The following is a 26281-nucleotide window of genomic DNA, read 5'->3' as shown; positions in this document are numbered from 1 at the left end:
AATGAAATGAAAAAAATCCTTCAACGATTCTTTGTTATCAGCCTTTGTGACACAAGAAGATATGATAAATTGGAAAACCTCTTGGATATTGTAATTCCATTGTTTTATCCAAAATCTAAGACATTTGTTCGTATGATAGCTTACAGATCTCTCATGATAAAGACAAAATAAAACTATGCAATAAATGAAATGATATTTTATTTGGGCAAAAGTAACAATGTGTCATAAATGAGTTGGTATATGGTCAATTCAACATAAATAGTTATACAATGCAGATGTAGTTGATATGATATAATAAAAATAGTACTTCACCCTCTGGAAAAAAGCATATTGTTGCCAATGGCTGTTATGTCACTCAAAACCGATGACTTCAATATTTAGTTTATTTTCGTTTATATTTATGTTCGATTCTTGCTTATCATAATAAGTACCAAAAAGACTACAGCTATGGGATGCACTTACGTTTGCATTAAAGATATAATATTTACCCACGAAATACAAATATTGAAGGAAGATTCATTATGATGCATTCACAATGCATACAACATTTATATGCATTTTATCGTCCTCGATATTTCATGGGTTACTATTGCTTTCGTAATATTCACCTCTGGACTACATATATGCCATGTCAAAACTGAAGGTTCTGTGTGTAATAACAAAAAGACACAAGAAGTTTGACCCTTTGGTGTACATACAAACAATCGGATAACGATACGTTACATTTGAAATGTTGGAAGTCGCTCTATATAACCTTCAAAGAAAGTGTCTGCAGTCTCTGTGATTGGTCATATTCGTATTTCTTCTCATAAAGTGTACCTGAAGTACCTTCAGAGGTTATATTACGACAGTGATAGCTATCCCTTGAATATCAAGGATTGTATTTTATAAACAGAATCATGTTTTTGTGTACGGATATCTTTCAGGCCGTGCAATTAACATCGACAAAATAAGCAGGATAAAATGTATTACGAATGCACGCAGCAATAACATTGACTATAATTAATTTGTGTTTATATTCTGTTTTTGTTATGTAAGAAAAATAGAAAGTTAGAACGAACGGAATTCAAATACCGAAAGTAAAAAACCTCTTTATTAGCACAAAATTTACAATTATACAAATTCTGACATATGAGGTTAACAACATCTCAATCAACTCTCGTACATTACAGACGATACAATACATATGCATAGAACATTATAAACAATATAATTGTAACATTTTTCAAAATCTAATAAAAATATAGAAAAAAAAACTAATGTAAGTATATATTTCCAAGCTATGGGTTCGTTAAATTGATATTCTCATACTGTAGCAATCAAGCTATTAGCTTGTATTGGTTTATTTTATCATGATGTTATAGCGTCATCAGTTCGTCGACAGTTAGGCCGTTAGGTCGACGGTGTTAAACTGATATTTTCATAGAAATCAGACTGCCATATTGTATTAGGTAATTTTTATCATGGGATCAAAGTGTCATTAATTCGTCGACAGTTAGGCCGAGGTCGGCAGGTGGTAAAGTTCCACAGGGCTTAGACACATTAAGCTTCCAGTCACAGACCTGTAGTCCCTGGTTAAATACCAGACCTGGAAAATAGAACAAATACAATTAATTTATTGAAAAACAATGCGAACGAATCAGAAGCAACGTTACAAACAGCGATGATATGTTTTCATTTATAGGCTAATAAAGTAAAATTTTAAGCCAATGATATTGCTTGTTGCAGATAAAATGAAATTATATAGTTATACAAGTAACATTTTATTTCATTGAAAAATAATTGAAATGAAAAATAATCAGAAGCGATGTTGCAAATGGCGACGCTATTTCTTTTTTACTTCATATTAAGTCAATGAAAATGCTTCTTATTAGCAATGTGGAATTATATAATGATACAAATAATTCAAGACAAATTATTTCATGGATTAGGAAATGATACAAAACCATATTAGGATTCAAATTTGTCCGCTGATGGAACAGATAAATATCAAACGATTTTCTCCTTAATACATGTACCTGTTATTCTAGATTTTCAATAGCATCAATAACACAGATAATGCAAATGAGCGTTTCCTTCAATTTATTTTCCTTGATCTTCCTAACAGTGAACAAAACAGATCCTCGTCTTTTTCTTACCTCCTGGACATAGAGAATGGCCAAAGAACATCCCCCTGTTACAGGTGTAGTATGACGAACACATCATGTCGATATCCGGGTAAGCGCCATCACCAAGGGCAGAGCACTCTCGGTACGTACCACAAGGTGGCGGTACATTAAAGGCGCTGAAATAAGTTAACACTTATAACGTAAAATAAATAATTTCTCTACCACATATGCAGAGCTGTATTGTTTATTTCATATCGAGTCTTTGATTTTTATTTTGCTGTTGTTAGTTTTTACTTATCTAAGAGCAGCTGTAAAATGTGCTCGTTTTGAATTAAAACACATACATTACACGTCTTTAATTAAATGAAGTCTTTAAAAGAAATATTCAAATATATTCTCACGCCAATACTAGCAACAATTATTGTAATTATTTTATAGGTGTTTTATCTACATTTTAGATTTATAACTTCAGTAATGTTAGTCTTGGGAGTCTTGACAGGAAATGAATATTACCACATTATAACCATGAATTTGTTGTTATCGTGTTCGTTATAAACGTGTTTTACTGTATTAGGACACAAAAAAAATCCTTTATAATATGGGCAGGTTTAGCGGACAAGTTTAGCCTGTAGACTTGTATGGCGGACGTCGATGAGAAAGTATGGTATGTTTACTACAGACCTCTAAAACGACTCTTATTAAATAATATAAAAATTTGAATTGAAAAGGTGAATTAAGCTATTCCGTGTTTACAGATTGACGTCACTTGCAGGTAGGTGTCCATTGCGTCATAGTTTTGTGACCTGTGTTTTCATTAAAACATATGATGTAACGCTCACAAACTTACGACGTCACAATCAATACATACACGCAAGGGCATGTAACTTGGTAACTTTGGCAAAAATTGAAACATAAAAAAAGAATGAAATATTGGAATTCATAAGGCACTATGGTTATAACTTATTTCATATATTATAATGAAATTCAGACGTGTTGTCAAATCTCAACGTACTCATCACATGTGTATGTGTCTGTGTTGTACGCCGTCCCGTGTATACAAAACATCACCACTGCTGTTTCATTGTGACACTTAGTGTACGATCGACACCCCTCGTCATATACTCCATCAGGTTTACCGGTACAATTCAGGCTCAAAACAACTGGAAATAAATTGTTATATTTTGACTCAAAAACATTAAAATATAGTTGTTGCATTTAACACTTGACACCAAACTTGCTACAGTTTTTTTTATACGTTTTGGTATAAAGTCTAAGAATATTTTAATCGATAATTTAGATTCGTCACTTTTATCGTTAAAACCCGTCCTATAGGTTGATGCGTATTCTGTATCTAAATTTTTAAGGATAGATTATTTTAACTGAAAATTCAGATAATAACAGTAATGATAAAAAATGTAAAGGCATTCACGCAAAAAACAATTATGAACTGCACAAATTCAGTGATTTTATATTTTTTCTCACCAGTGCATTATGATTTATCATAATTATATCATACATTTTGATGTATTTTTTTTATTCATTGGTATCTATGGCAATCATAATACATTTAAACTCTTGATATGTTAAAGTGCTGATTTTTTGGTTTATTATGATCGACGTCCTTTTAGAATATCAATGAGATTTCAACAAAACATGCATTTAACGTTATTCTTTACCTGCTGTCAGAGAAGACAGAAAGAAACAAATCGTTGTAAAAGCCCTCGATTCCATATTTCGTACAAATGATCTTATTTCCGTTGATTGGTACATCAGTGTGGAACAATCTGTCGGATGGTTATACTATAACCATAGGGATCTAGTGATATTGTCCAATCGTACGCAAGATCTTATCACGTGCCAGTATTCCAACAGATAGACAGTGTTGAGACAATGCATAATCCGATATCAGTTTGAAAGTCTCGGATACTTTGTGGCAGGTGTTGTATTTCGCAAGGATCTTTCATGAATAGTCCTATAAGTTAATGTTTTTTTCTTTGTTCATCACTTGTGCTGATAATAATGAAACGAAAAAAAATAACATGTGGTTCATTTGGAAAAATATTCTCGCTATCCTTAATTCAATTGATGAGAGTAGTCCCTGATGTATTTTCAATCATCCGTAAAAAGACATACATTGTATCCTTTTAAGTCTCGTTATCATGTTTATGACGAAATTCTTGCAAAAGTATAACATCAAAGAGGACAGATTTTCCCCATTTCCTCTTTAGCGTGTTTTCTATTCACACCAGCAACAAAAGCGAATAACAGTATTGACAAATCCTTTGTTCAAACACGAACTGAATAAACATTGACAAGTTGTAACATATTTACGGAAATAAATTTCACCGCCGACAGAGCATACACAATATTAATCGTTTGGACAATAACTAAATTATTTCATGTTTGATTGTGTACATAATATATATACAGTATCTGTCTAACAAAAAAAAATTTGGTATGTTTTTGTCTTCTGTACCATTAGTACCCCATCCCATATAGAGCCAACTAGTGTCATGGGTTGTTTTAAAGATGCTCCACCGCCGACAGAGTATAAATGGTATTCATCATTTGAACAATAATTGGTGTTTAATCGTGTATATATATGTCTAGTTAACACAAAAAATAATATGAAATAATTCATTTTGCCTTTCGTGCATGCGCAATTAGTATTTCATTTCATATAGGATATAGTGCCACGGAATGTTTTCGAGATGCAATTAATTATTTTTCATATTTTTAACTTGAAGTAAATATAGAAGCTCTGCTTCTGTTTTTAAGAGTGAAAAAATACCATTTGTCAGCGGTGGATCATCTTTAAGGATGCAATTAATTATTTTAAATAAGTGGCATACCTTTAAAAATGCTACATCGCTGACGAATGATATTTTTCCTCAACTAAAAAAATCAGCAGACAAATTCGCATTTTTCTTCGTTTACAAATGTCACTTAAATATTTAATTACTTTACCCAATTACCATCATTGCAAAGTTTGGTCTTCTCATTTTACTTCAAGATAAAAATACTAAAAACAATTAAATGCGTTCCGGAAAAATGCCATCTCTCTATGGCCTATATAGAATGAACCACTGATTACGCATGTGTCACAAGCAAAATGAATGATTTATATGTATTTTTGTGTTAATTAAACATATATATACGCTCCTAAGCACAAGTTATTTTTCAAATGCTGAGTATCGTTTATTCTCTGTCGGCGGTGGAGTATCTTTAAGGAAAATGGAACTACCCAGACGTACCGGAAGAGTAAGCTTTCCTCGCTTCAACGACAACACAATGCTATAAATCTAGGATGAATTTGCTTACTATAAACCACTTCATTTTCGCGTCTTTATAAAGTACTTTATAACGTGGCTGTCTCAACACGTGAAACTAATAATTAGTGACACAAATTGTTAACTTGATATTTCTTATTCAACAATAAACGTCATATACTTCAGTTTTAAACAAAATAATGCTAAAGAAGGCATTTCATGATTCCATATGTTTCTTTAATCAGTAAAATATACAAAGAATTTGGCATTCAATTACTCATTTATTTGAATGAAACAAGTGATAATTTTAAAAAATATAAATAAGATAGGAGAAGTTAGGTAGAACCCGGCCTAATACCACAAGGACTTTTGACGTTCTGAAACCAGTCACACACTTGCATTTCTTCATTAAATATTAGACCTACAAATCAATGAAAGTGGATATTTCAGGAAATTTATAACATTAAGAAATTTAAACTGTAAATTAAAAAAAAATATAAGTATCAGTATTTGGTTAATATTGATACATGCAATACGTGTATCTATTGTTGTTTATGGATCAAAGAAGTAAATCGACGGTTGTATTCCAGGTAACACTGGATCCTTGCAAACGTAGGTATGAAGGATAACGAATTACTTCAAATAAGAAATATGAGACAAAGGAGTTATTCCAATAGTGTGAATAAAAGCATTATAGATTTTTCAAGAAAGTCCACACAAAACACACAAAATACACGATCCTATGACACTGTAAACCACCTTCTTTCGCGTGCGTTTTATATTCGCGAATTTCGAACGAAAAATTCGTGAAAATCTCCGCGAATCAATACCTACCACAATTCTTGCACCATTAAATTGAAAGGTAGTACAATTCTTGCACCTTTAAATTCAAAGGTTTTACAATTCAATTTTAAATCTGCGAAACTTAATCTCCGCGAAAATGATTTGAAATGGTAATCGCGAAAGTTAGCCTAAAGAAAGTTGGTTTACAGTATATGTAAACGTGTCCCCTTGAGATAGTTTGTTTATTACAACAGTAGGATAATTGGTAAGGGTACGAACTCTGGACTCTCTCCATCACAGAAAGTCTGAAATCTTTCTCGAGCTTGGCTTTTTTGATTGCCATACGGAAATCACCACAAACTCCCGAATGATCAAAATGGTATAAATTCATGTCTCTATTTCTATTCAATTACTGATATTTATTGGCAGTATGACTGGTGATGCATATTTACCTGTAGGACATGGGTTATGTCCCATGAATCGTCGGTTAGCACACGTGAAGTAGTACTGACAGTGTCGTTCCATGTCTGGGTACTTCCCGTCGTCTTTGCCAGTACAATCACGGTAAGTTCCGCACGGCTCTCTTACGTTCAGTGGGCTGTGACAAAGAAAATACCATGTTACAGAAAAAATGTTATCAGTAGATACAAATGTATTTGTATTGGATTTTTGGTTTGTTTAGGGTCATATAAGTACGTGTCAGGTTTGTTGGTGCAGGAAAACCGGAGAACCCGGAGAAAAATAACAACCAACGTTGAGTATTTGAAAACTTCCCCACACGTGATTCGAATTCGTGACCCAGAGGTGGAAGACTTGTTGTGGCATCTTAACCACTCGACCACCGCGGTTCCATTTTTTATGACGGGAGCTTTACATGTGATAATGTGATGAAAGTTGCACTTTATTTAAAACTTATATATTCGAATTGGTTTAAAACTGGCATACGCAAATCCATACACAACACTTGGTAAGTGGCAAAATCATCACTTGATGGGAATTTGAAAAGGAGGCCGAGATGAAATCATCACGTCATTGCATCAGCCAATCAGAAGCGACGTTAAAAATGAAAACATCATTTTTCTTGTGTTTTTTCAATGTTTAAACCAATGGAAATTTGTTTAATTTTAGATCTATGTAACATTAACTATTTATTCATTTTTATTAACTTCGATTGATTTTGATACTTGCCTGTCACAACTTCCGGTTTGAACATTGACAACTTCCGGTCGTTGACATTCCACCCTTGTCGCAATTCCTGAGGTACACTTGGTAAACACGTGACATCCAACTTCATACAACCCATCTCGTTGGCCAGTACAGTTAAACGCCACAGAAGCTGAAAAATTAAAAAACGTAACAAATTACCAAAAAATTCGAACGAAATACAAAAAATGTATAAAATTGTGATAAAATATCAGGAATAAAGAAAGTGATCTTGCTTTCCATTATCCTGATTTCTCGACCAGACTTCGCAGAGAATTCGAACTATATGATGTGCTTACCTGGAACGCCGATCGACAAAAGAAGAACAATCGTACAGGCAATCATTGTCATTAAATATAGAATATGTGCTTTAAGATGGTTGTATAGTGATAACTAAATACATGATAGGAGAAACACGACATTTATATAATGTTTAGAATACACCACCCTTTGGTAAATACAGAATTACTTAAACAAATATTTCCGCCTATTTACAGAAGCTTGACGAGACGATTCTGCCAAATAGCTATCTGTTATTAACGGTGTCCAACCCAGGGTCTAATGTATTCATAACAATCCAATAAATGCTTCGGTCAATGATTGAACCAGTGACTTTGCTGTTTGTTTGTGTGTTTTTAAGGGAAATTGATATTTGTTTATGTCTGGTTAAATGCGCATTATTGTAGAATTCTATGTATCTTAATGCCATGCATTATGGTATTCAATTTAGACCGAAGAGATTTAAGCTAAAGTATAGGTCAGATCCCTTCCCCCGCCCCCAGCCCCCTCCTTTTTGCAGGCTGGCGGTTGCGAGTTACTAAACTTTTCCATAAACGAATAAAGACGAGCTATATGTCACTCTTAGCACTCCGCACCCCATCACTTCGGTAACATATAAGTGATATGACACCATACAGGCCTAATGACTTAATGATTCAGGCACGCAAGTAAAATACCTGGACACGGCCAAATATAGCTTTACCAGCCGAACCAACCTTGACAATGGAGTAGAGGCCTATTAAAGACAGCGTACACAAAATGGTATACAATGGACAATAAGGCGGAATTAAATGAAACTCTCCCTCTTATGACACTTTTTGTCAAGATAATTTTGGTTAACCGGTTTGGGGTTCTGTTGTGGTTTTTTATTGTTAAAGATGATCCACCACTGACTGATCATAACTGGTATAGAATCGTGTTTATATGTGTTAAGTTAGCACAGAATTGTGTGTAAAATAATTTCTTTTGCCTATGGTGCATTAATAATCAGTATTTAATTGTGTATAGGGCATAGTGCCATGGATTTTGTTTTCGGAATGCAATTGATTATTTTTAATATTTTTTAATTAAAAATAAAATGGTCGGATCAAACCATGATATAAATATTTAAACTTTATATTAATGCAAAAAAATCTTAATAAAAGAAGCTTAAACTTTTCAATGTTAATAATGGTGTAAAGTAAGTAACTTTTATAACTGAAGAAAAATAATAATTCGTCTGCTGCTGTTTAGGATAGAGAAAAAAATACCATTCCTCAGCGGTAGAGCATCTTTAATATGTTGGCATTTGATATTGTAATATGTTGGCATTTGATATTGTATTTTACCACAGTTACCCCTCTTTACACGGCATACTATGCTTCTAAAGTTTGACAGAGTCATTCATCTCTGTAAACAACTCTGGACATTTCCAATTTATAATGGATTATTCTATTACAGGGGTAAAACAGAAACATTAAAATCCAAGAAAGATATTCAGGTAAGTTCCTGGCGAGACGACCTCAATGTAAAATATAGTGACCTGGAAATCCACCTGTTCAACCATAGATGCTTATCCGTCTAATTATATAATATCAAAGATAGGTCATACCTTGTTTCAAAGCTTACCATCACTGTTTGTTTGTTTGATTATTTTAACGTCCTATTAACAGCCAGGGCGGCCTCCCATGTATGCATTGTGTAGCGTGGGTGAAGTGCGAGGTGCGTGTTTTGGGAGACTGCAGTATGTATGTGTTGTGTCTTCTTATATAGTGGAACTGATGCCTTTTGTACAGTGCTATATCACTGAAGCATGCCGCCGAAGACACCAAGCAACACACCCCATCCGGTCACATTATACTGACAACAGGCGAACCAGTCGCCCCACTCCCGTTATGCTGAGCGATATGCAGGAGCAGAAACTACACCTTTTATAGACTTTGGTGTGTCTCGGCCAGGGGACAGAATCCACAGCCTTCCTCACAGGGTCGAACGCTCATTTTATCGCCTATTGGGAATATTATAAGAGCAAAGCGTATTTTCATGCTTTCAAAATCATATTAAATCATATCAATGGAGATAATTGGTCGGATCAGACCTTAATATAATGTTTAGATTTTGTATTGATGCGAAAATGTAATGTTTATAGGAATACTCCTAAAGGTAGTTAACTAAGGCCCTATGCCGGAAGCAAAGACAAAGAAAGAGTTTATGTATATATGATTTACTTCATTATGAAATGGGGATTATGTATGCATCAACGCTCGTTACCAGTAACTATGATGAACGGGTACTAATATCTATTATATTCTGTGATCTACTATTCACTCCTCCCATATAAGCAATAATGAATAACAAAAGCCTATTGTGTATGGTCAAATTAAAATGCTGAACAAGTTAACGAACTCGTACCGACAGTATGTGGGTATGCTAAATTCCTTCATTAGTAGTTAATTAGAAAACGCCATCTCTTATGGCGCAATCAAGTAAACAGAAATAATCTATATTGTTTATGCAAAATGTGTGTAAATATTTCAAAACGGTTAAAGAGTTTCACAATTTGTATTGTAAATTAAACTAGGTAATCAAGGAATATTGAAATATTAAAAGAACGTATTTGTTACGATTCACTGATGTGATAAGTGTTTCCTCATCTGCATCGCCTTGCAGTTAACAAGTAATGTACCTGTAATTTAATATTCTTAATGTTATATGAAAGTTTGAGAATGGATGCTGTATATGATAACACAAAAAATATAAATGATTCCACTGTAGACATGTAATAAATCAGCAGAACGAGAACATTACCAGACGCTCCGTAACAGCAAGCGATCTCGTCAACGGTCACCATATGCACACACAACGCTTGATTAAATCCAAGGATATGTCATCCACGGTATTTCTGATGGACTTTACTATCACTGTTGTTATATAGACCTCTAGACTATGCATTAGCAAACCTGAAGGCTTTGCATGCTACAACAACAAATATTAATATACCTCTACTTTATTTACACTATATAAAATATACTTTCAAATTGTTAGATTTACTAGCTCCCTGCTTTTTCCAAAAACCTCTCTCAGCTGTGTGTTAGTCATCGAACTAGCACACCCCTGGAAGCTAGCACACCCTTGCACTCGGATATTTCCGTTTAACCAATCAGATTTGAGGTGGGCGGGACTTGTTTCCGATCACGCCATCAGTTGCTAGGTGACGTAACAATTGGACGGAGCTAGTTTCCGATCACGCCATCTCCGTTGACGTACTCAGACGACGTTAGTATCGATCGTAAACTGTTGCCGAACAAGTCGTCATGTTTATCTTGTAAGTGAGAGGCTTGTGATAAATGTAATGGGGTCAGAGGACAATACCTTTTACATGTACGTACAGTTGTTATGAATATATTTAGGCTACCTGTAAGTGGTTAACGTCTCGGATTTCAACAATATTTATATATAAATTTAGTATTATGCGTTAGTGGTATAAATGTTGAAATATCGAGAAATCATAGCGGAATCAAATTTTAACCTGCGGTTTGAATAGAAGCAAAACAAAACGGACATGGAATCACAGTTATCATCTCGGAATAATTTGTATGTTTGAAGATAAGATTACGTAGATCGATTACAATGTAAAATTATCTCAATCTCCAATGGCCATTGCCGTACGCGACAGGAATATATAGCGTATGAAAGAAATATATTTTTAGTGTAATCATAGCTTTCGTATGTATCGGTATATTAAAACATTTAAAGTATGGGATTGAGTGATATATCAAGTTTCCGGTTTCCCTCGAACTTGCCTATTTCCCTCGGCTCCGCCTCGGGAAATAGACAAGTCTCGGGAAACCAGAAACTTGCTATATCCCTCAACCCCATACTTTAACTGTATACTAAGACATACAGTTTGGTCCTTTGATGTATGTTAAAAGAATCGAATAACGATACAGTGCATGGTTTCACTATGACATATATCGGAGGAAGGAGAGGGGATGAAAATAATGACAGTGATGGTTAGCTTTGGAACATCAAGGATGGGAATAGCTACAATCTTTAGTGAATCTTCTTTTCTCAACCTGTCTGGTCAACATCGGTATACTCCTTCACATTGATTACTCTTTTCTCACCCCATCCCTATCTATATGTCTGCCCCATGTAATCAAGTTGACATTATATTGTATTTGCTTTCTTCCCTTACATGTTGATGGATATAAGGCCATTGTCATTACGAAACTGCTTTTTAAAATGGCATTATCTTACAACACTTGACTTGTCAAACCTGAACGTGTTTGCTCGATCTTAACGATGCTTAATACGGGCCAATACTTTAAATATGTTGGATACAAATAATGATACAATGCATAGAAAATTGAAGAAGTGCATTAAAGGTTCCATAATATCGATAAACACTTATATATCAGCATTCTTCTCTTCTACGCCTGTGTTTATCGAGTGTGTTATGGCCCGGGTCAATAGACGTTTGAACAACGAGATCCGTATTTACAGGAAAAATAGTATGGATTCATAAAACTTTTCTATTGCTGTGGTAATTATTATGTGCCCGACTCAACCCACTTAAAGGTGAAACCAATTGATCGAATATATTTTTTTTACATCTAGTTTAACTAAACTTCTACAATTAACCGAAACATGCACATTTTATTTTAATTATAACTCGCTGATTAAGGCAGATGTGAAACTTTATTTAAGATAAACTTTATCACCACTACCTACACTACAACCACCTGCACCTCAATACGGATTGGCTTACTCCAGGAAATATGAATCTGAGGTAGTCAATGCAAAAAGCATGGCCCCATTTTTTCCACATTTTTTATTTATTAAATTATTAATGTCATTTACATATTTTGAGCTCACGTAGGATGGCTATCATTCATTTTGCTGTTAATACTGTACATTTTATATGTTAGACCACATGTCAGAAGAGTCTTTGACTTAATGTGCAATCGAATGATAATAAAGTAATTATTGAGTTTTTCACCAAATGGTGAAAAGACCTATTGTTTTCGTTAAGTTTCTTATTCTTATTATTATTCTTATTATCTTTCTTCCTGTTTTTGTGAACGCTCTATCGAACAAACGGTTAGACATCAGATAAAAATTATCTCAGTATGCTTAGGCCATATAGCTGGAGGGCCAAAAAACCTAAAATATCCAAATGACTTCTTCTGAAGTTCTGGAAGGCCTAGAGATCTTATATTAGGCCTGCAGGATGCTGAAATAAATGGCTGGCAAGTTTGATAATATAAATGACCTTGTATGGAATACCTTTAAGGTGAAAAGCCCGTCAAATTGTCCCGGTGACAATTTCTAGGTATCATTATTATCATTATCAAACGTCCTTACATACGGTACATTCGTTTATGATTTTATTCCATCATACATTTGTTTACTATTCAAGTTTTATTCATTATCATTCACGTTAAAAGTAAGGTTAAATCAATGTGGAATATACTCTTAATTAAAGAAATTATGCCAGTTTCCCTCGATGTTCCAGGGGTTACTATCACTGACGTTATATCTACCTCTGGACTATCACATAGTGAAACTGAGGGCACTTTGGGGAAAAAACCCTGACCAATCACAGACCTGCATAGACTTCCTTTGAAGATTAAGGAGAGAGCGAAGCCCAACTTCAAAGCCACAATCTACCACGTTGTACCGTTATCCGATTATTTTGATTTACATCAAAGGACCAAATTACCTGTGTCCTCTGTTGACTTCAGTCTTGCAATGAAATATTCCAGGGGTGGATATAACGACAATGATAATAACCCCTTGATTATCGAAGATGGCTTATGTGACGTCTACCACGGCCTTCATACATACGCAACCGTATTAAAATTATCATATTACTACCGCATCATTTGATAGATAGGCATGTATGTGTTTAAGGGTGATTTGTTTTGTTATCTTTTTTAAGAATAGTTTTGCTTATGTTCGAAATGCTACATGATTCAAACAGCGCCTTAGATAATTGAACACAAGATGACGTGGTCTATCGATAGACCAATCGATTTTCTCGTTCATTACTAAATTATATTGTTTTTCTATCATACCCAAAGTGCACCTAGCCTTAATATCAACCATGCAGAAAATTGTACGCTATACGGATATTAATGATTTTGCAATGTAGGCATGTTTTAAAACCAAAACAAAAAATCCATAACAATGAATATTTATACTATACATGTTATTTACATATTCCATCAATGTTATAGACCTTTTGGTTTATACAGCTATGGTTTTGTATCTGTTTTAAATGATTCATTTTTCAAAAAAAAAAAAAATGAGTATCAGCAATGCAATAAAGTAACAACCTTATTTTATAGAGATACTTGAAGACAAAGAATTTAGATCTCTTCGTTGCACGAGTTTCTAACCCTCGACCTACCGAACAAATTTGTCAACAAAGACACAAAATATGCCACAAAAACATATTATTGTTTTTTAAAAATGAGAAATTTCAAAAGCTTCTGTCAATATCACGATCACGGTGAACGGATTGGCAGAATTAGGAATGTCAATATTGAATGTGTTAAGAATATATATAGTTTGTTCATTCAAGGATTGACTAGATTGTATCTAGGATTACCTAGATTGTAATGTATTTAAGAATGTACAGAGTTCGTTTATACAATGAATGTCTAGATTGTAATGCGATTAAGAACGTACACAGTTTGCTCATACAAGGAAAGTCTAGATTGTAATGTATTTTAAGAATGTATACAGTTTGGTCATACAAGGAAAGTCTAGATTGTTATGTGTTTAAGAATGTATACAGTTTGTTTCTACAATGAATGTCTAGATTGTTATGTGTTTAAGAATATATACAGTTTGTTCAAACAAGGAATGCCTAGATTGTAATGTTTAAGAATGTATACAGTTTGTACATAAAAGGAAAGTCTAGATAAAAGGAAAGTCTAGTTGTGTAACTGTGTTTAAGAAGGTATACAATTTGTTCATACAAGGAATGACTAGATTGTAATTTGCATAAGAATGTATACAGCTTGTTCATACAAGGAATGTCTTGATTGAAATGTGTTTAAGAATGTATAAGTCTGTTTATACATTCCGAATACCGAAACACTGTATGTAGTTCATGATATTCAAATCTGTAACCTTATAACTAGAAAAAGATTATTTAAAGATGCTCCACCGCCGACAGAGCATAAATGATATTCATCATTTGAACAATAATTGGTGTTTAAACACACAAAAAATAATAAAAAATAATTTATTTTCCTTCGGTGCAGACGCAATCAGTATATCATTCCATACATGTATATAATTATTTTTCATATTTCTAACTTGAAGTAAAATTAGAAGCTCAAACTTTTCAACGGTGGTAATGGTGTAAAGTAAGTAATTTTTGTGACTGAAGAAAAATACTAAATCGTCTGCTCCTGTTTGTGATAGTGAAAAAATATCATTTGTCAGCGGTGGAGCATCTTTAACATTATTGATAATGCGTGTGTGGAAAATACTTTTTTTTCGATTGGAGCAATAAACATGCCAAGTCTATTCAGAAATGTACTTAAATGAGAAGTAACGATTATTATTTAGAAAACACGACAATGTACTTTTTTATCAATTTATGCTGTAATATTGCTGACACGGACAGGTGGTATTGTTCGTGCCTAATTAGAATACTAAATATTTAAAAAGGTCTGCTTTATAACCTAATGGCGCCCAGGAAGTGATACGACACTATATATGGAAATAGTAATCTTGTTTAGAGTGACTAACCATTCAATTTATTTATCTCTTCCGGTATTTAATGATTATAGAAAAAAAATCTAAATGAATAGCTCTTTCGATCAGGTACAATCCTGACAAATTATCGGCGTATATAATGTAGAAATAGACCATGACAGATTTGTAATATCCCCCCAATAAAAAATGATAATAATAAACCCCAAATTTTATGGAACTTATAGAACTTTTAAATTCCCATATTACATTCATTGTTTGCCAATACAGGTTGAAGTGCAATGCAAACGTACCACAGTGATTCCGTAATGATTTTGCACATTTTAGATTCAGGTCATTATTTTGATTTCGATTTTAGTATGTCTGGTTTATCGTCTATAGTAGCAGGTTCCATATTTGGCAGCCAGATGAGTGCTTATATTCCAGCTTACACGTGGAAGCGTTATCAAATAGGTACAGATATTAATATCCGGAAAGGATTTGTATATGAAGGCTTTAGCTGTTATCCATTCCATATGTTAATACTTTATTATTTTATGATTTATATTATAATTATGTTTATATTTCTTGTATAATCAATAATATATTTTGAAATGAAATATTAATGTGTGAATAAATTACTTTTTTGAACAATTAAAGTCATTTTAATAGATTATTGTATGTCAAAACCAAGTTGTGATTATCTTCTTTTGTGATGAATAAAAAAACCCGAAATAAATCCGCAATGTTAACGCAGAGAAACTTGCACTTGTTTGGTGTTGTAAACTCACTTTAGGCCATCGAAATAAATTTTCTTGATAATATATATTTTTCTAAACTTTCATATTGTTTTTATTTCGGAAAGGTGGTGAGTTTATAAACATAAAAATAATATAATTTTCTTAATATCATTGTTTTATTTTGTTTAACTTTCTTCTCTTTTTTTATATTATTTCGGAAAGGTAATGGGTTTATACATATTGTACACATTTGAAAAAAATAAAGCGTAACAAACAACTTGGCTAGTTCTTTCAGGAGCTTTATTACGTCTTCGCATATTACAGAGTTAGCTCCCTTGCGGGTAGATATCGATTGTTACGTCATTATTTTGTGAGCGCAATTCACGTCGTTTTCTCCGAAAAGTATGACGTTACACTCGTAAGGACATGACGTAACAATCGATACCTACCCGCAAGGGCAGATAACTCTGTAATATGTAAATACAGAATAGTACTTTAGCACATAGGTTGTGATAATATTTTGACATGCTTGTTGCATCTTAACGTCATAAATTCAATGCAAGTATAATTGATTTTCAGTTTCAAATCAATTAGATTGGAGATTGGTTTGATGTTTATTGTTAAAAGTGCTATTAACAGCCTATATTTGAAGACGTATTAGGTATAGAATGTGAGGGAAAAGGCAGAGTACTTAGAAAACCACCGACCTACTATCAGTGTCCAACACGGGATTCGTAATTGAAACCCAGATGTGGAGGGCTAATGGTAATATGTCGAAAGATGACAATTCAGTTGGTGTTTTTATTAACTTAATTCCAAAGCGTCTTAATTTCACGTTCCATGCAAAATTATTTTTTTGTTTTTGTTCCGCAATCTGTACAGTCATAGACCAATATAACTGATAATTTACTTTTGATGATTTCAATCAAAGTTTTCAGTTATTGTGTTCGAAATATTAATTACACGTCTTACTTTTCTAATATTGTAGCTCTAATTAACACGGTCACAATACGAAATATGATTAAACTAAAATTGTGGGAATGTTTGGATTATTTTTCATGGTTTTGTCGTTCGAAAGAATAGATCACAATATTGAACCAACATAAAATTATATTACTATTTAGAAATTGAAGATGCATATTCAAATTCAAAACTAATATGAAATCTGTTCAAGCGTGTGCGAAAAATTACGGACAATGTATCTTATGGCCATGAAATATTGAATCTACCCACTATCAGCAAATTTAATGTTCAAACCAAATCTAACAAAACTTTCGATTTTTATTTTTTGTTACTTTCTTTATAAAATATACTTTACATATTTACAAAAAAACAACAACAAAAAACTGCACGATGTTTAAATGTTTTTATGCTTTCATGATTTTCATCGCACTTTGTAGCTGTACACATTTACATATTTCACCTGAAAAGTTTTGATTAATGCTCATAATTTTGTTTGCGCGTTTTGTCTTCATAGCTAATTGAATCAATGAAGTTACTGTGTATATGTTCACCGACGAGAGAAACATAATTATCATCTATCAATTCTGACAGAGTTTGGATAATTCATACTGCTACATCAATGACAATGGAACCGTAGATATTATTCTATTTATAGTTTGGTTATTTTGTACTAAATAAGTATCCAAAAGGTCAAAGGTCACGTTAACGTTTTTACGTGAGTCAACAGTCTGGCAGGTCAATTAACAAGTTTGTTTTGTTTATATGGAATTCATCTTTTATTTATTTTTCATGTAGGTGATATGTTATTGATTTGGCAAACAGTATACAGTATGATAAGTGTGGTGTTGACTTTGCGTTGATCGTATACCTGAAATAAATACTATAAATTACTAGTATAAACTCATCTATTTACTGCTGGCCGTAAGGCTTTTTATATTTTCAAAATGAAAGATACCTTACGATAAGATTCTTTCACATGTGGATAGGGAGGATATGGTAATTCTAGCCGAGGGTCGCAAAATGTAACAATACCCGAGGCTTGCCGAATGTAGAATAACCACTATCCTTCATATCTACATATGGAAGAATTTTCTTTCATTTATCGATGTTTTTATTGACGGATCGTCATCTGTCAATCAAACTGTCCGGGTGCCACATAGGACTTTAATTTGACATTAAATAGGTACACGTGCGTTTGCGAGTACGAGGCGAGGCTACATACATTGTATATACTGCCGGCTGCTAAAATGAAAATTTACACTTTCAACGTAAATCCTACCATTTGCGTCCTTTACAATAATACCATGATGGTTTCTAAAATTGATTTTCTATTTGTTCCGAGAAAATGGCCATTACATTAAAACTGTGTAATGTTCAAGATTGGAGATTAAGTTGAAGTCGTAGTATTCAAATAAACTTATAAACGCATTACAAAAGCAAGAGAAAAGTACTCTTTCATATGGGTATATAAAGAATAAGGATATTGTATCCTCGAGATCACAAAATGTTGTCAAACCCACGGTAAGCCTCGGGTAATACAACAGTTTGTGAACCTCAGGTAGAATATCTCTATCCTTCATATTCTTATAGAGTATCCATGTAAAACAGCCCCAAATAACATTGATACATTGCATTAGATAAACCATTATTACACACGTAGATATGAGAGAACATATAATAAATCAGCCAATGAGATTTTGTTCTACTTCTAAACTTCAAACCTTTCCTTAGTAGGCATATACATGTATTCTAAAGTCATTATGACCTATAACGTGTAAAAGACACGTGCTTTTTTTTAATTTAGAAAAATTACATGACAGGCTGATCCATAACCCGTACGTGCTGCGTTATTGTACTGCGGTAATATGTTTACAATAAGAAAAAATAGTATTTAATCCAATATTTATATATCTATCAATATTACGTGAAATATCCCTAGATGTTAACATCTCACGTTTGATTAAATGTTTATTTAAGCGGCTGTTCGTTTAATGAGATATATTTGCACTCTCAGCTAAGGTGTGCTGTATAGTTTGAACAGGGAGGCAATGTATCCTGGTACATAAGACTTACGACAATGACGCACCTGTAATCACGTTTCAACAAACAATTGTCATATAACCGCATTGTTCTTGAAAAGTGTCAATAGATACCAATGTGTGCAAAAGATGTTTGCTTTCCTGTATATAACTACCTTCGGTATGGGAGGAAACACTATCCTCCAAGAAATTCAACATCAGTCAATGGTAAGCGGAAATAAATACTCCGAAACACTTTCCTCCAAGAAATTCAACATCAGTCACTGGTAAGCGGATATAAATACTCCGAAACCACTTTCCTATTGAAGGTCGTTTTGTCATAATATAATAAATTGGTACATATCAGGTATGTCAATCAAAATCAATACCGCTTTCATTACATTTATGATCCTAGTGGTCCTTCAATGACAGAATATAGAAAGTATTTTACTTTGTCTTATTTGTTAAAGGGATGAAAATGTGCCTAAACGATTTTTTTTTTTCAACAAAACGTAATCGTAAAAACCGCGTTTTAGCTTACCATGATAGATATGGAAAATATCAAACATCGGGCTTCGTAGCAACATATAAGGTACTATGCAGTGGTAATGTTAATAAAAGTATTTATTTTAATTCAATATTTAAATATGCTTTTCAAAATTTAATCGAGTGACTCATGGCGATTTATATTTTATAAATTCTCAATCAGAACCTATTTGTTTTATATAAACTTTTACCATTTATTTATTTATAGAATGAATTAATTCGATTTTGTCGGTATACATAAATGTTATAATATATTTGAAAAAAGTCCCGGCGCCAATTTCTCGAAATAAAAGTACAGAGTTAAGTTAAAGTGAAGTTTTTGTCTTCTTATGTTACTTATATGAAAACATGACAGAACACAATTTTGTCGTTATTTGGTTTCGAGAAATCGGGGCTAAGTTCATCCAACTATATATTATTTAACTTATATTGCTTTGATGCGTTTGATCTCCATAAGCTGTAGTTAATCAAAGCACTGACTTTATTGACTGTGCATGTGTTGATGGATGAGAAGTAATAGTTACAGCACTGCTTAGCAGGCTTAAAGGGTTTCATTAATTTATGCTTCTATAGTGACAGAGAAAGGAACTGTTTAATAATGGCAATTCATGCCTGCAATTACATTAAATGATTAATATTTACATTTTCGCTACAGTCCAACTATGTAACCTTGCCAAACGCAGTTGGCAGTCATATAAACTATGAACTTCAATTGCTTATTATGACGTCAATATCATTGTGACGTCACAATTTTCGTGCCATCGATCACGGAAAACGGCTGTTCAAATGGCTGTTTCATCCTTAACGATAACGAATGATTTATTCATTATAGATGCAAGATCCCTTGTTATTTCAACGTAAACTTGTAACCAAATGTAAAAATAAGCATTGGACATCTTTCAGTTAGCCAATATGAATGCCAACTGGACAGAGGCAAATCAAATATGAAGCGTTAGCGCGCTGCATTGAATTTGCCTCATTCCAGTTGACTATGAATGCCAACTGAAAGACATTCAATGCTTAAATGAACCATTGTCATGTTATTGCTATATTAAGAAATTGAAGAAGTTTCTGGTTCTGTATTTTATTGTTTCACCACTATATATAATGGCCTTAATGTTGTTTGTCATGTTGAAGAAGTACAGTAGTGCAAATCAACGACTTGAAGTGTACTTTTGACAACAATATTGACAACCCAATGTAAAATGACAATGGGAATGCATTTTAGATTCATTCTTTTATAATCTTGACTGGGTGATAGGGTAGTGTAGTAGTTTATCCACTCGCCTGTCACCTAGCAAGATGGGGTTTGATCCCCGACACGGACGTGAACAGGTCAGGGGTCATCTGCCACAGAACGTGGATCTTATCTGGTTTCCACCCATTCTAAGACATCTCTCGAGCTTACATCCCGACCATCGAAAGTGATTTGTGTAAGTTATATAAGATGTAGCTTGTTTCGCAATCGATGTAAAATAAAGTGTATAGTTATAATCTTCGAGTGTATAATGCAGATGCTTTAGTCGCGATATGTATTGATTAGAACGTCATTAATTCATGTGTGAAAATTGAGTTTTATTAGACCCCTTTGTTTAATTATCTTCGTTTCTGTCTAGCAAACTCATTTATGTTGTTATAACCCAATGAATTAGTGGATATTGAGAGTGTTGAGGACAGACGGGTTTCAATTGTCATGATAATGATTTATTGAAGGGTGTAATCAAATTTAACTGATATTCACTTATTACACAATGAAAATAAGAAGAGAAAATATTGCCAAATTTCCCATTATAAATCTACAATCAAAATGGTTTAAATATGTAAGGGTAAGGTCAATTGACTTTATACTTTTGATACCCTGTGATAGGCAATACGCACTTTATAGTGGACCATCGATTGTCTGCATTGTTCATTGTATTATAGCATTATGTATTGACTTACATGAGAGAGTGAATTGTTCTTTATTGCATTGTCATTGTGTATTTAACTAAAATCTCGGATAAAGTTTCAAGTTGAAATCTGGGTAAAGTATTGATTTCTTTGCTTTTGCAATCTCTAGTTCATTTAGGTTATATCTTCTCTCTTATTTCATTGGAGTCATTCATTCTTACGTATACTATTTTGTTATGATAACTTTTTAAAGCCAATCTGATTAAAATACAGATCCTTATAATCACTCCGATAGATAAAGGATCTGACAGCTTCCCATGGGGTCACGTTCTGGTAACCTTTATATTTCATTATTTTATATCAAATGCATTTTCTACACATATCTACATCAAATTGAAAATAGTATTCCGTTCTAGTACAATAAATGTTAAACCTTGTTGTGCTGTGAAGGAAAACAATTCTGACAGCTCCTTCGAACTATTTCGTGCACTTAAACTCACTGAAAGCAGCAAATGGATTGGCCAATTCGAAAGATGGACTTTATATCACGATTTTGATATGTCCAACGACATTTTCAAGGGTGATATAAAATATTCTCGATTTGCAGATGCATATTTTTCGGGGCGATTATTTGTCTTAAACTCTAATCGCCCGTGAAATACGATGTTATCCCTTATCATTGTGACAAGAAATAATAACAATATAAAAGGGGGCGTGTATACGTTACTTAGTCATGATAGGTAAATATGTTTTTGATATTATATACCTAAATATCAAAGAGAGTAAAATAATTGCCTTATAAATCGATCATGTTAACGTCGTGTCCTCTGTAATTTCCTTTTCTGAGATTGATTTTATTACGCTCAAAGACGCCGAAAGTATTGGAATGAAATATAAATTGGCTGGAGGTGAGTTGTAATTACAATGTAGTAGACATAACTTTTTTGTTTAATATTTGAAATATCTCAGTGAATACAGGTAGCATACGTTAAAAGAATGTAGATTCATATTACACCGAATCTCTATTGAATTGTGAAGGTAGTAATACAAATCCAACGGACCGATGTAAATGTAACTATATACTTGGGGAGTCAGAGAGGTTTTATGGACACCAAAAGATGGCAAAGGTTGTTGTTGGTTACAATGGACCTTCCCGGATAATTTTAGGTTGGCCAACCTTCTTGGAAATCCACACAGATTTTTATGGGGTGATTAATAGCATCGCGTATATAAGAAAAAAATGACGATTTCTCAAGGATGGGGTAGGGGAAGGGGAACTTACTAAGCTGGATAATAAGAGAAATAATGCTTTGGATTAGGTATCATTCTAATATGAATACATAATAGACGATTTTAAATTTAAAAAAAAATGTTCGTGTACAATTTTAGCTGAAGGTCACATGAAGGTCAAAGTCAAATTTTCAATACGAAAAAGAGGAAATATTTTAGTTTATCTTCTATTGTATTCCTCAGAAACATCCATGGAAGGTCCATTGTAACTAAAACACTACACCTACCTTTGCCAGCTTTTGGTGTCCATAAATCATTTCTACCATAACGTTAGACGTAACCGCATAAAACTCAGCTGTGATACCATGACCTTTGAATGAATTGTTATTGTTGATCGTCCATAATTGTTTGTTATATCCTGTCTGAGGTTCCTAATATTCATTAGCTCAGCGCATCAGATGATCGCTACTAGCTAGTTGACGTTTCCTATATTCTAGAACTACCCGTTTAACATTGTGTCTTGGTGACCGAGTGTTGCTATTAAACGTTTTCGTATATATATCTTTTTATGACAGGAATGTTTTACAGGTATGTATTAATGACTAACTCTACCGAAAATACCTGTGTAAAAACCTAATCCCAAAGGGCATATGGAGGAATCTATACCTTCCGAATGGGCTGTTAAATGTAGCCAAGTAAGATGATGGTTCATCGAGTTTTATGTTCCAATACCCGGAACGTGCATCAAGTTTTGTAAAGTATTGCGCACCGGACAAGTCGGGAAGGACCTCCTCCAAGGTCTTCATGGAAAAATGTGGATGCTTAATTGCCTTATTAAGGTCTTGCGGGTCGAGGTATATTCGAAGCTTACCCGAGGACTTCTCTACGACGACCAGGGAGTTTACCCACGGAGTAGGTGTGTCTACTTTGGTTATCACATTTGCTTTCTCCATGCGGTCAAGCTCATGCTTAGGTTTTCCCGGGGTACTTTGCGCGGTGGGTGCACGGTTGGTTGCACCTTCGGATCGAGTTGGATACTACATGTACCCAGAAAATTACCGATACCATCGAATACATCGGCATATTCCTTGAGGACCGACAGTTTGTCTAAGGGTGCTCTGCTACTCGGAGTAGTCTCACCTACAGAGTAGATCAACTTTATTAGTTTCAAATCTAAACAGGACTTGAGGCCTAGGATGGGAATGGAAGTCGTCTCGGCTATGTAAAACTCAGCTGTGATACCATGACCTTTGTACACACATTTCAAATTACAACAACCTGACGAACGGATTGTTGAGCCATTATAGGACGACAAATGTTTGCGGGGTTTGGACAACTTTAACTCGGGGTACAATTTGCAAAATAAATCTTTAGGTATGATATTTACCTTGGCACCTGTATCTACGTTAAATTTCACAGGTTTCTGGTTGGGACTCACATTTACCAGGACAAAAGCTTGGTCAGTGGAAAGAGAGGCATTACTCTTAACACCTCAGCGGACAACATCAATGAAAAAATTATCAGATGACTCTGATTCACTATCAATATCAACAGAGTTAACAGATCTACATTTCTTAGAAAAATGGTTCCACTTGTGACACTTGTTACATTGTTTGCCTTTTGCGGGCCAATTGTCTGTTTTTGAATGATCGTATCCGCAGTAACCACAGTCCTTTGATGTGTGAGATGCCTCTTCATTTTTTGCTGTCCTATGTGTTGATCTTCCTTACTTTTGTGGTTTTTTCCTCCTGTGATGACCCTGTCCTCATTGCTGACCCGAGTTTCCCATTAGAGCATTGACGGATGATTGTTGACTTTTGTTGTGTCATGAGTTTTCATTGTCTTTAGTTATTCTTGCTCGTATTCACAACTTTGTCCTATCTGTATAGCTTTCTCAAATATCAAGTATTTGTGACGTCACTCCAAACACAATTCTATCTCGTATCATTTCATAGTTTCGTCTACCTTCCTCACCAAATGAACAATCTTTTGACGACATTTTGAGTCGTGTGACAAAATTGTCGAACGGACTAGAACCTTGAACAATGTTATTAAACTTGTATCTGGCGAATACAGGATTTGCCTTTGACTGAACATGGTTTTCAAACCCATCATAATAAGATTTCAAAAGTTTTCGCTGGTCGCGACCACGTTGGCCAATCCATAGAAGTATATATGAACATTGAATTTCTTCATCGGTTCCTTTCAGGGGACATTTGGAAATAAGTTAACAGTGCTACCTAAACTTTTCCCACGTGTCCGCTAAATTGGCACTATTCCAATCTAATTCGGGCGGTTTAATACCTGACAACGCCATATACTTCGTCTGTATAAATGTTCTTTACCTTTCTGACACCATGTAATGATGCCATCGCTTGGTAGAGGTCTCTGGCATTGACAAACAAGATTCAAGGAACGACATCGTGATCCAGCTTCATTCTGCTACACCTGAAGTCACACCGAGCATGTGTTACATACCAATTACACAAGGGAGACAACTGCACCTCTAGGGAGCAGCACACCATCAATATTATGCCGTAAGATATCGCATATCATTACATTAACCACTACTTTATACTGTGACTTGGTTGTTATGTGCCAATGAATGAGTTAAGGCCCATGGGCCTCTTGTTAGTTTTGTGATTCATATAATATCAAGATTTTTTTCGTCCATAACCATGCGTGGCGTTTCGCTGAAAGGTACATAGGATACACTGTTAATAAAAATAAAAAAAATGTAATAATTACCGTCAGAGGAATTAAATTTTTTGTTTCAACAATTCAATCATTCAATCATGATTTTCGATCGCAATCACAGCTGAAGAAGCTTGTGTTGACAATGCACAAATATAGCCGCACACAAGTAGTTTCTATAAAATGGTCGGAAAACTACGGGTATTTGTTTAGTAGATGGATCATTCAACATACACAAGAAAAGCATCGAAGTACAGTGTAAACCATGAACTTTAAACACAAAATAGTTCATCTGAAACTCAACACCGTAAAGGTATACTGTATCATTTTTAATATTTGCGAGGTTTGAATTTCGCTTAATTCGCAGATTTATCCAAAATCGTGAAATTTGTCATAATAATAATTTTATATTTCGGTGCCTGTCATGCTAAAAATATTTATATTTTCACAGCAGCCCCACTATGTAACCTTACCAAACGCAGTTGGCAGTCATATAGGCTATGAACTTTAATCGCTTATTATGACGTCATTATAAGTGTGATGTCACAATTGTCGTGTCAGCGGAAAACAGCTGTTCAAATGGCTGCTCTATTCTTGACGGTACCGAATGGTTAACTCAGTATAGATGCACCCCACCCCCTTGTTATTTCAACATAAAATTGTAACCAAATATAAATATAAGTATTGAACGTCTTTCAGTTGGCATTCATAGCTAGAATGAATATCAACTTAACAGAGGCAAATCCAACATGAAGCGCTAGCGCTCTTCATGAAATTTGCCTCTGTTCAGTTGGCATTCATATCGGCTATGAATGTCAACTGAATGACGTTCAATGCTTAAATAAGCCATCGCGAAAATTTCCAAG

The 26281-nt window shown here is 34.0% G+C and overlaps 2 protein-coding genes across 3 annotated transcripts; both read right to left on the bottom strand.

Moving 5' to 3' along the window:
* Window positions 1–1075: 1075 nt before the first annotated feature.
* On the bottom strand, window positions 1076–4076 carry LOC138331538 (protein obstructor-E-like). Its single transcript, XM_069279229.1, has 4 exons — window positions 3785–4076; window positions 3121–3268; window positions 2139–2284; window positions 1076–1588 (listed from the first exon to the last, which is right to left on the bottom strand). Exons 1-4 carry the CDS (start codon window positions 3876–3878, stop codon window positions 1470–1472), a joined length of 507 nt encoding a protein of 168 aa, XP_069135330.1. The 5' UTR covers window positions 3879–4076; the 3' UTR covers window positions 1076–1469.
* A 1522-nt stretch (window positions 4077–5598) lies between these two features.
* Window positions 5599–10611, bottom strand: LOC138330836 (U-scoloptoxin(01)-Cw1a-like). Of its 2 annotated transcripts, none has more exons than XM_069278342.1 (4): window positions 10430–10611; window positions 7349–7496; window positions 6613–6758; window positions 5599–5798 (listed from the first exon to the last, which is right to left on the bottom strand). In XM_069278342.1, exons 1-4 carry the CDS (start codon window positions 10470–10472, stop codon window positions 5713–5715), a joined length of 423 nt encoding a protein of 140 aa, XP_069134443.1. In that variant the 5' UTR covers window positions 10473–10611; the 3' UTR covers window positions 5599–5712. The 2 variants fall into 2 exon arrangements, with proteins under 2 accessions (XP_069134443.1, XP_069134441.1); XM_069278340.1 differs by lacking the exon at window positions 10430–10611 and adding an exon at window positions 7663–7797.
* Between the last annotated feature and the right edge of the window lie 15670 nt (window positions 10612–26281).

This window comes from Argopecten irradians, chromosome 9 (assembly GCF_041381155.1).
Source record: "Argopecten irradians isolate NY chromosome 9, Ai_NY, whole genome shotgun sequence".
In the NCBI taxonomy this organism is placed as follows: Eukaryota; Metazoa; Mollusca; class Bivalvia; order Pectinida; family Pectinidae; genus Argopecten; species Argopecten irradians.
Note: the sequence above shows the minus strand (reverse complement) of the source record. Positions and strands in the feature narration are given on the sequence as shown.

What these genes read in the sequence shown, in the direction of transcription:
- LOC138331538 (XM_069279229.1), bottom strand. Translation starts at nt 3,878, where the DNA reads ATGTACCAATCAACGGAAATAAGATCATTTGTACGAAATATGGAATCG. An exon ending in TCTGTCTTCTCTGACAGCAG is followed by an intron (nt 3,269 to 3,784) that starts GTAAAGAATAAC and finishes ATTTATTTCCAG; the next exon opens with TTGTTTTGAGCCTGAATTGT. An exon ending in CCATTCTCTATGTCCAGGAG is followed by an intron (nt 1,589 to 2,138) that starts GTAAGAAAAAGA and finishes TCTATTTTCCAG; the next exon opens with GTCTGGTATTTAACCAGGGA.
- LOC138330836 (XM_069278340.1), bottom strand. Translation starts at nt 7,714, where the DNA reads ATGACAATGATTGCCTGTACGATTGTTCTTCTTTTGTCGATCGGCGTT. An exon ending in CAAACCGGAAGTTGTGACAG is followed by an intron (nt 6,759 to 7,348) that starts GCAAGTATCAAA and finishes TCTTTGTCACAG; the next exon opens with CCCACTGAACGTAAGAGAGC. An exon ending in ACATAACCCATGTCCTACAG is followed by an intron (nt 5,799 to 6,612) that starts GTAAATATGCAT and finishes ATTGATTTGTAG; the next exon opens with GTCTAATATTTAATGAAGAA.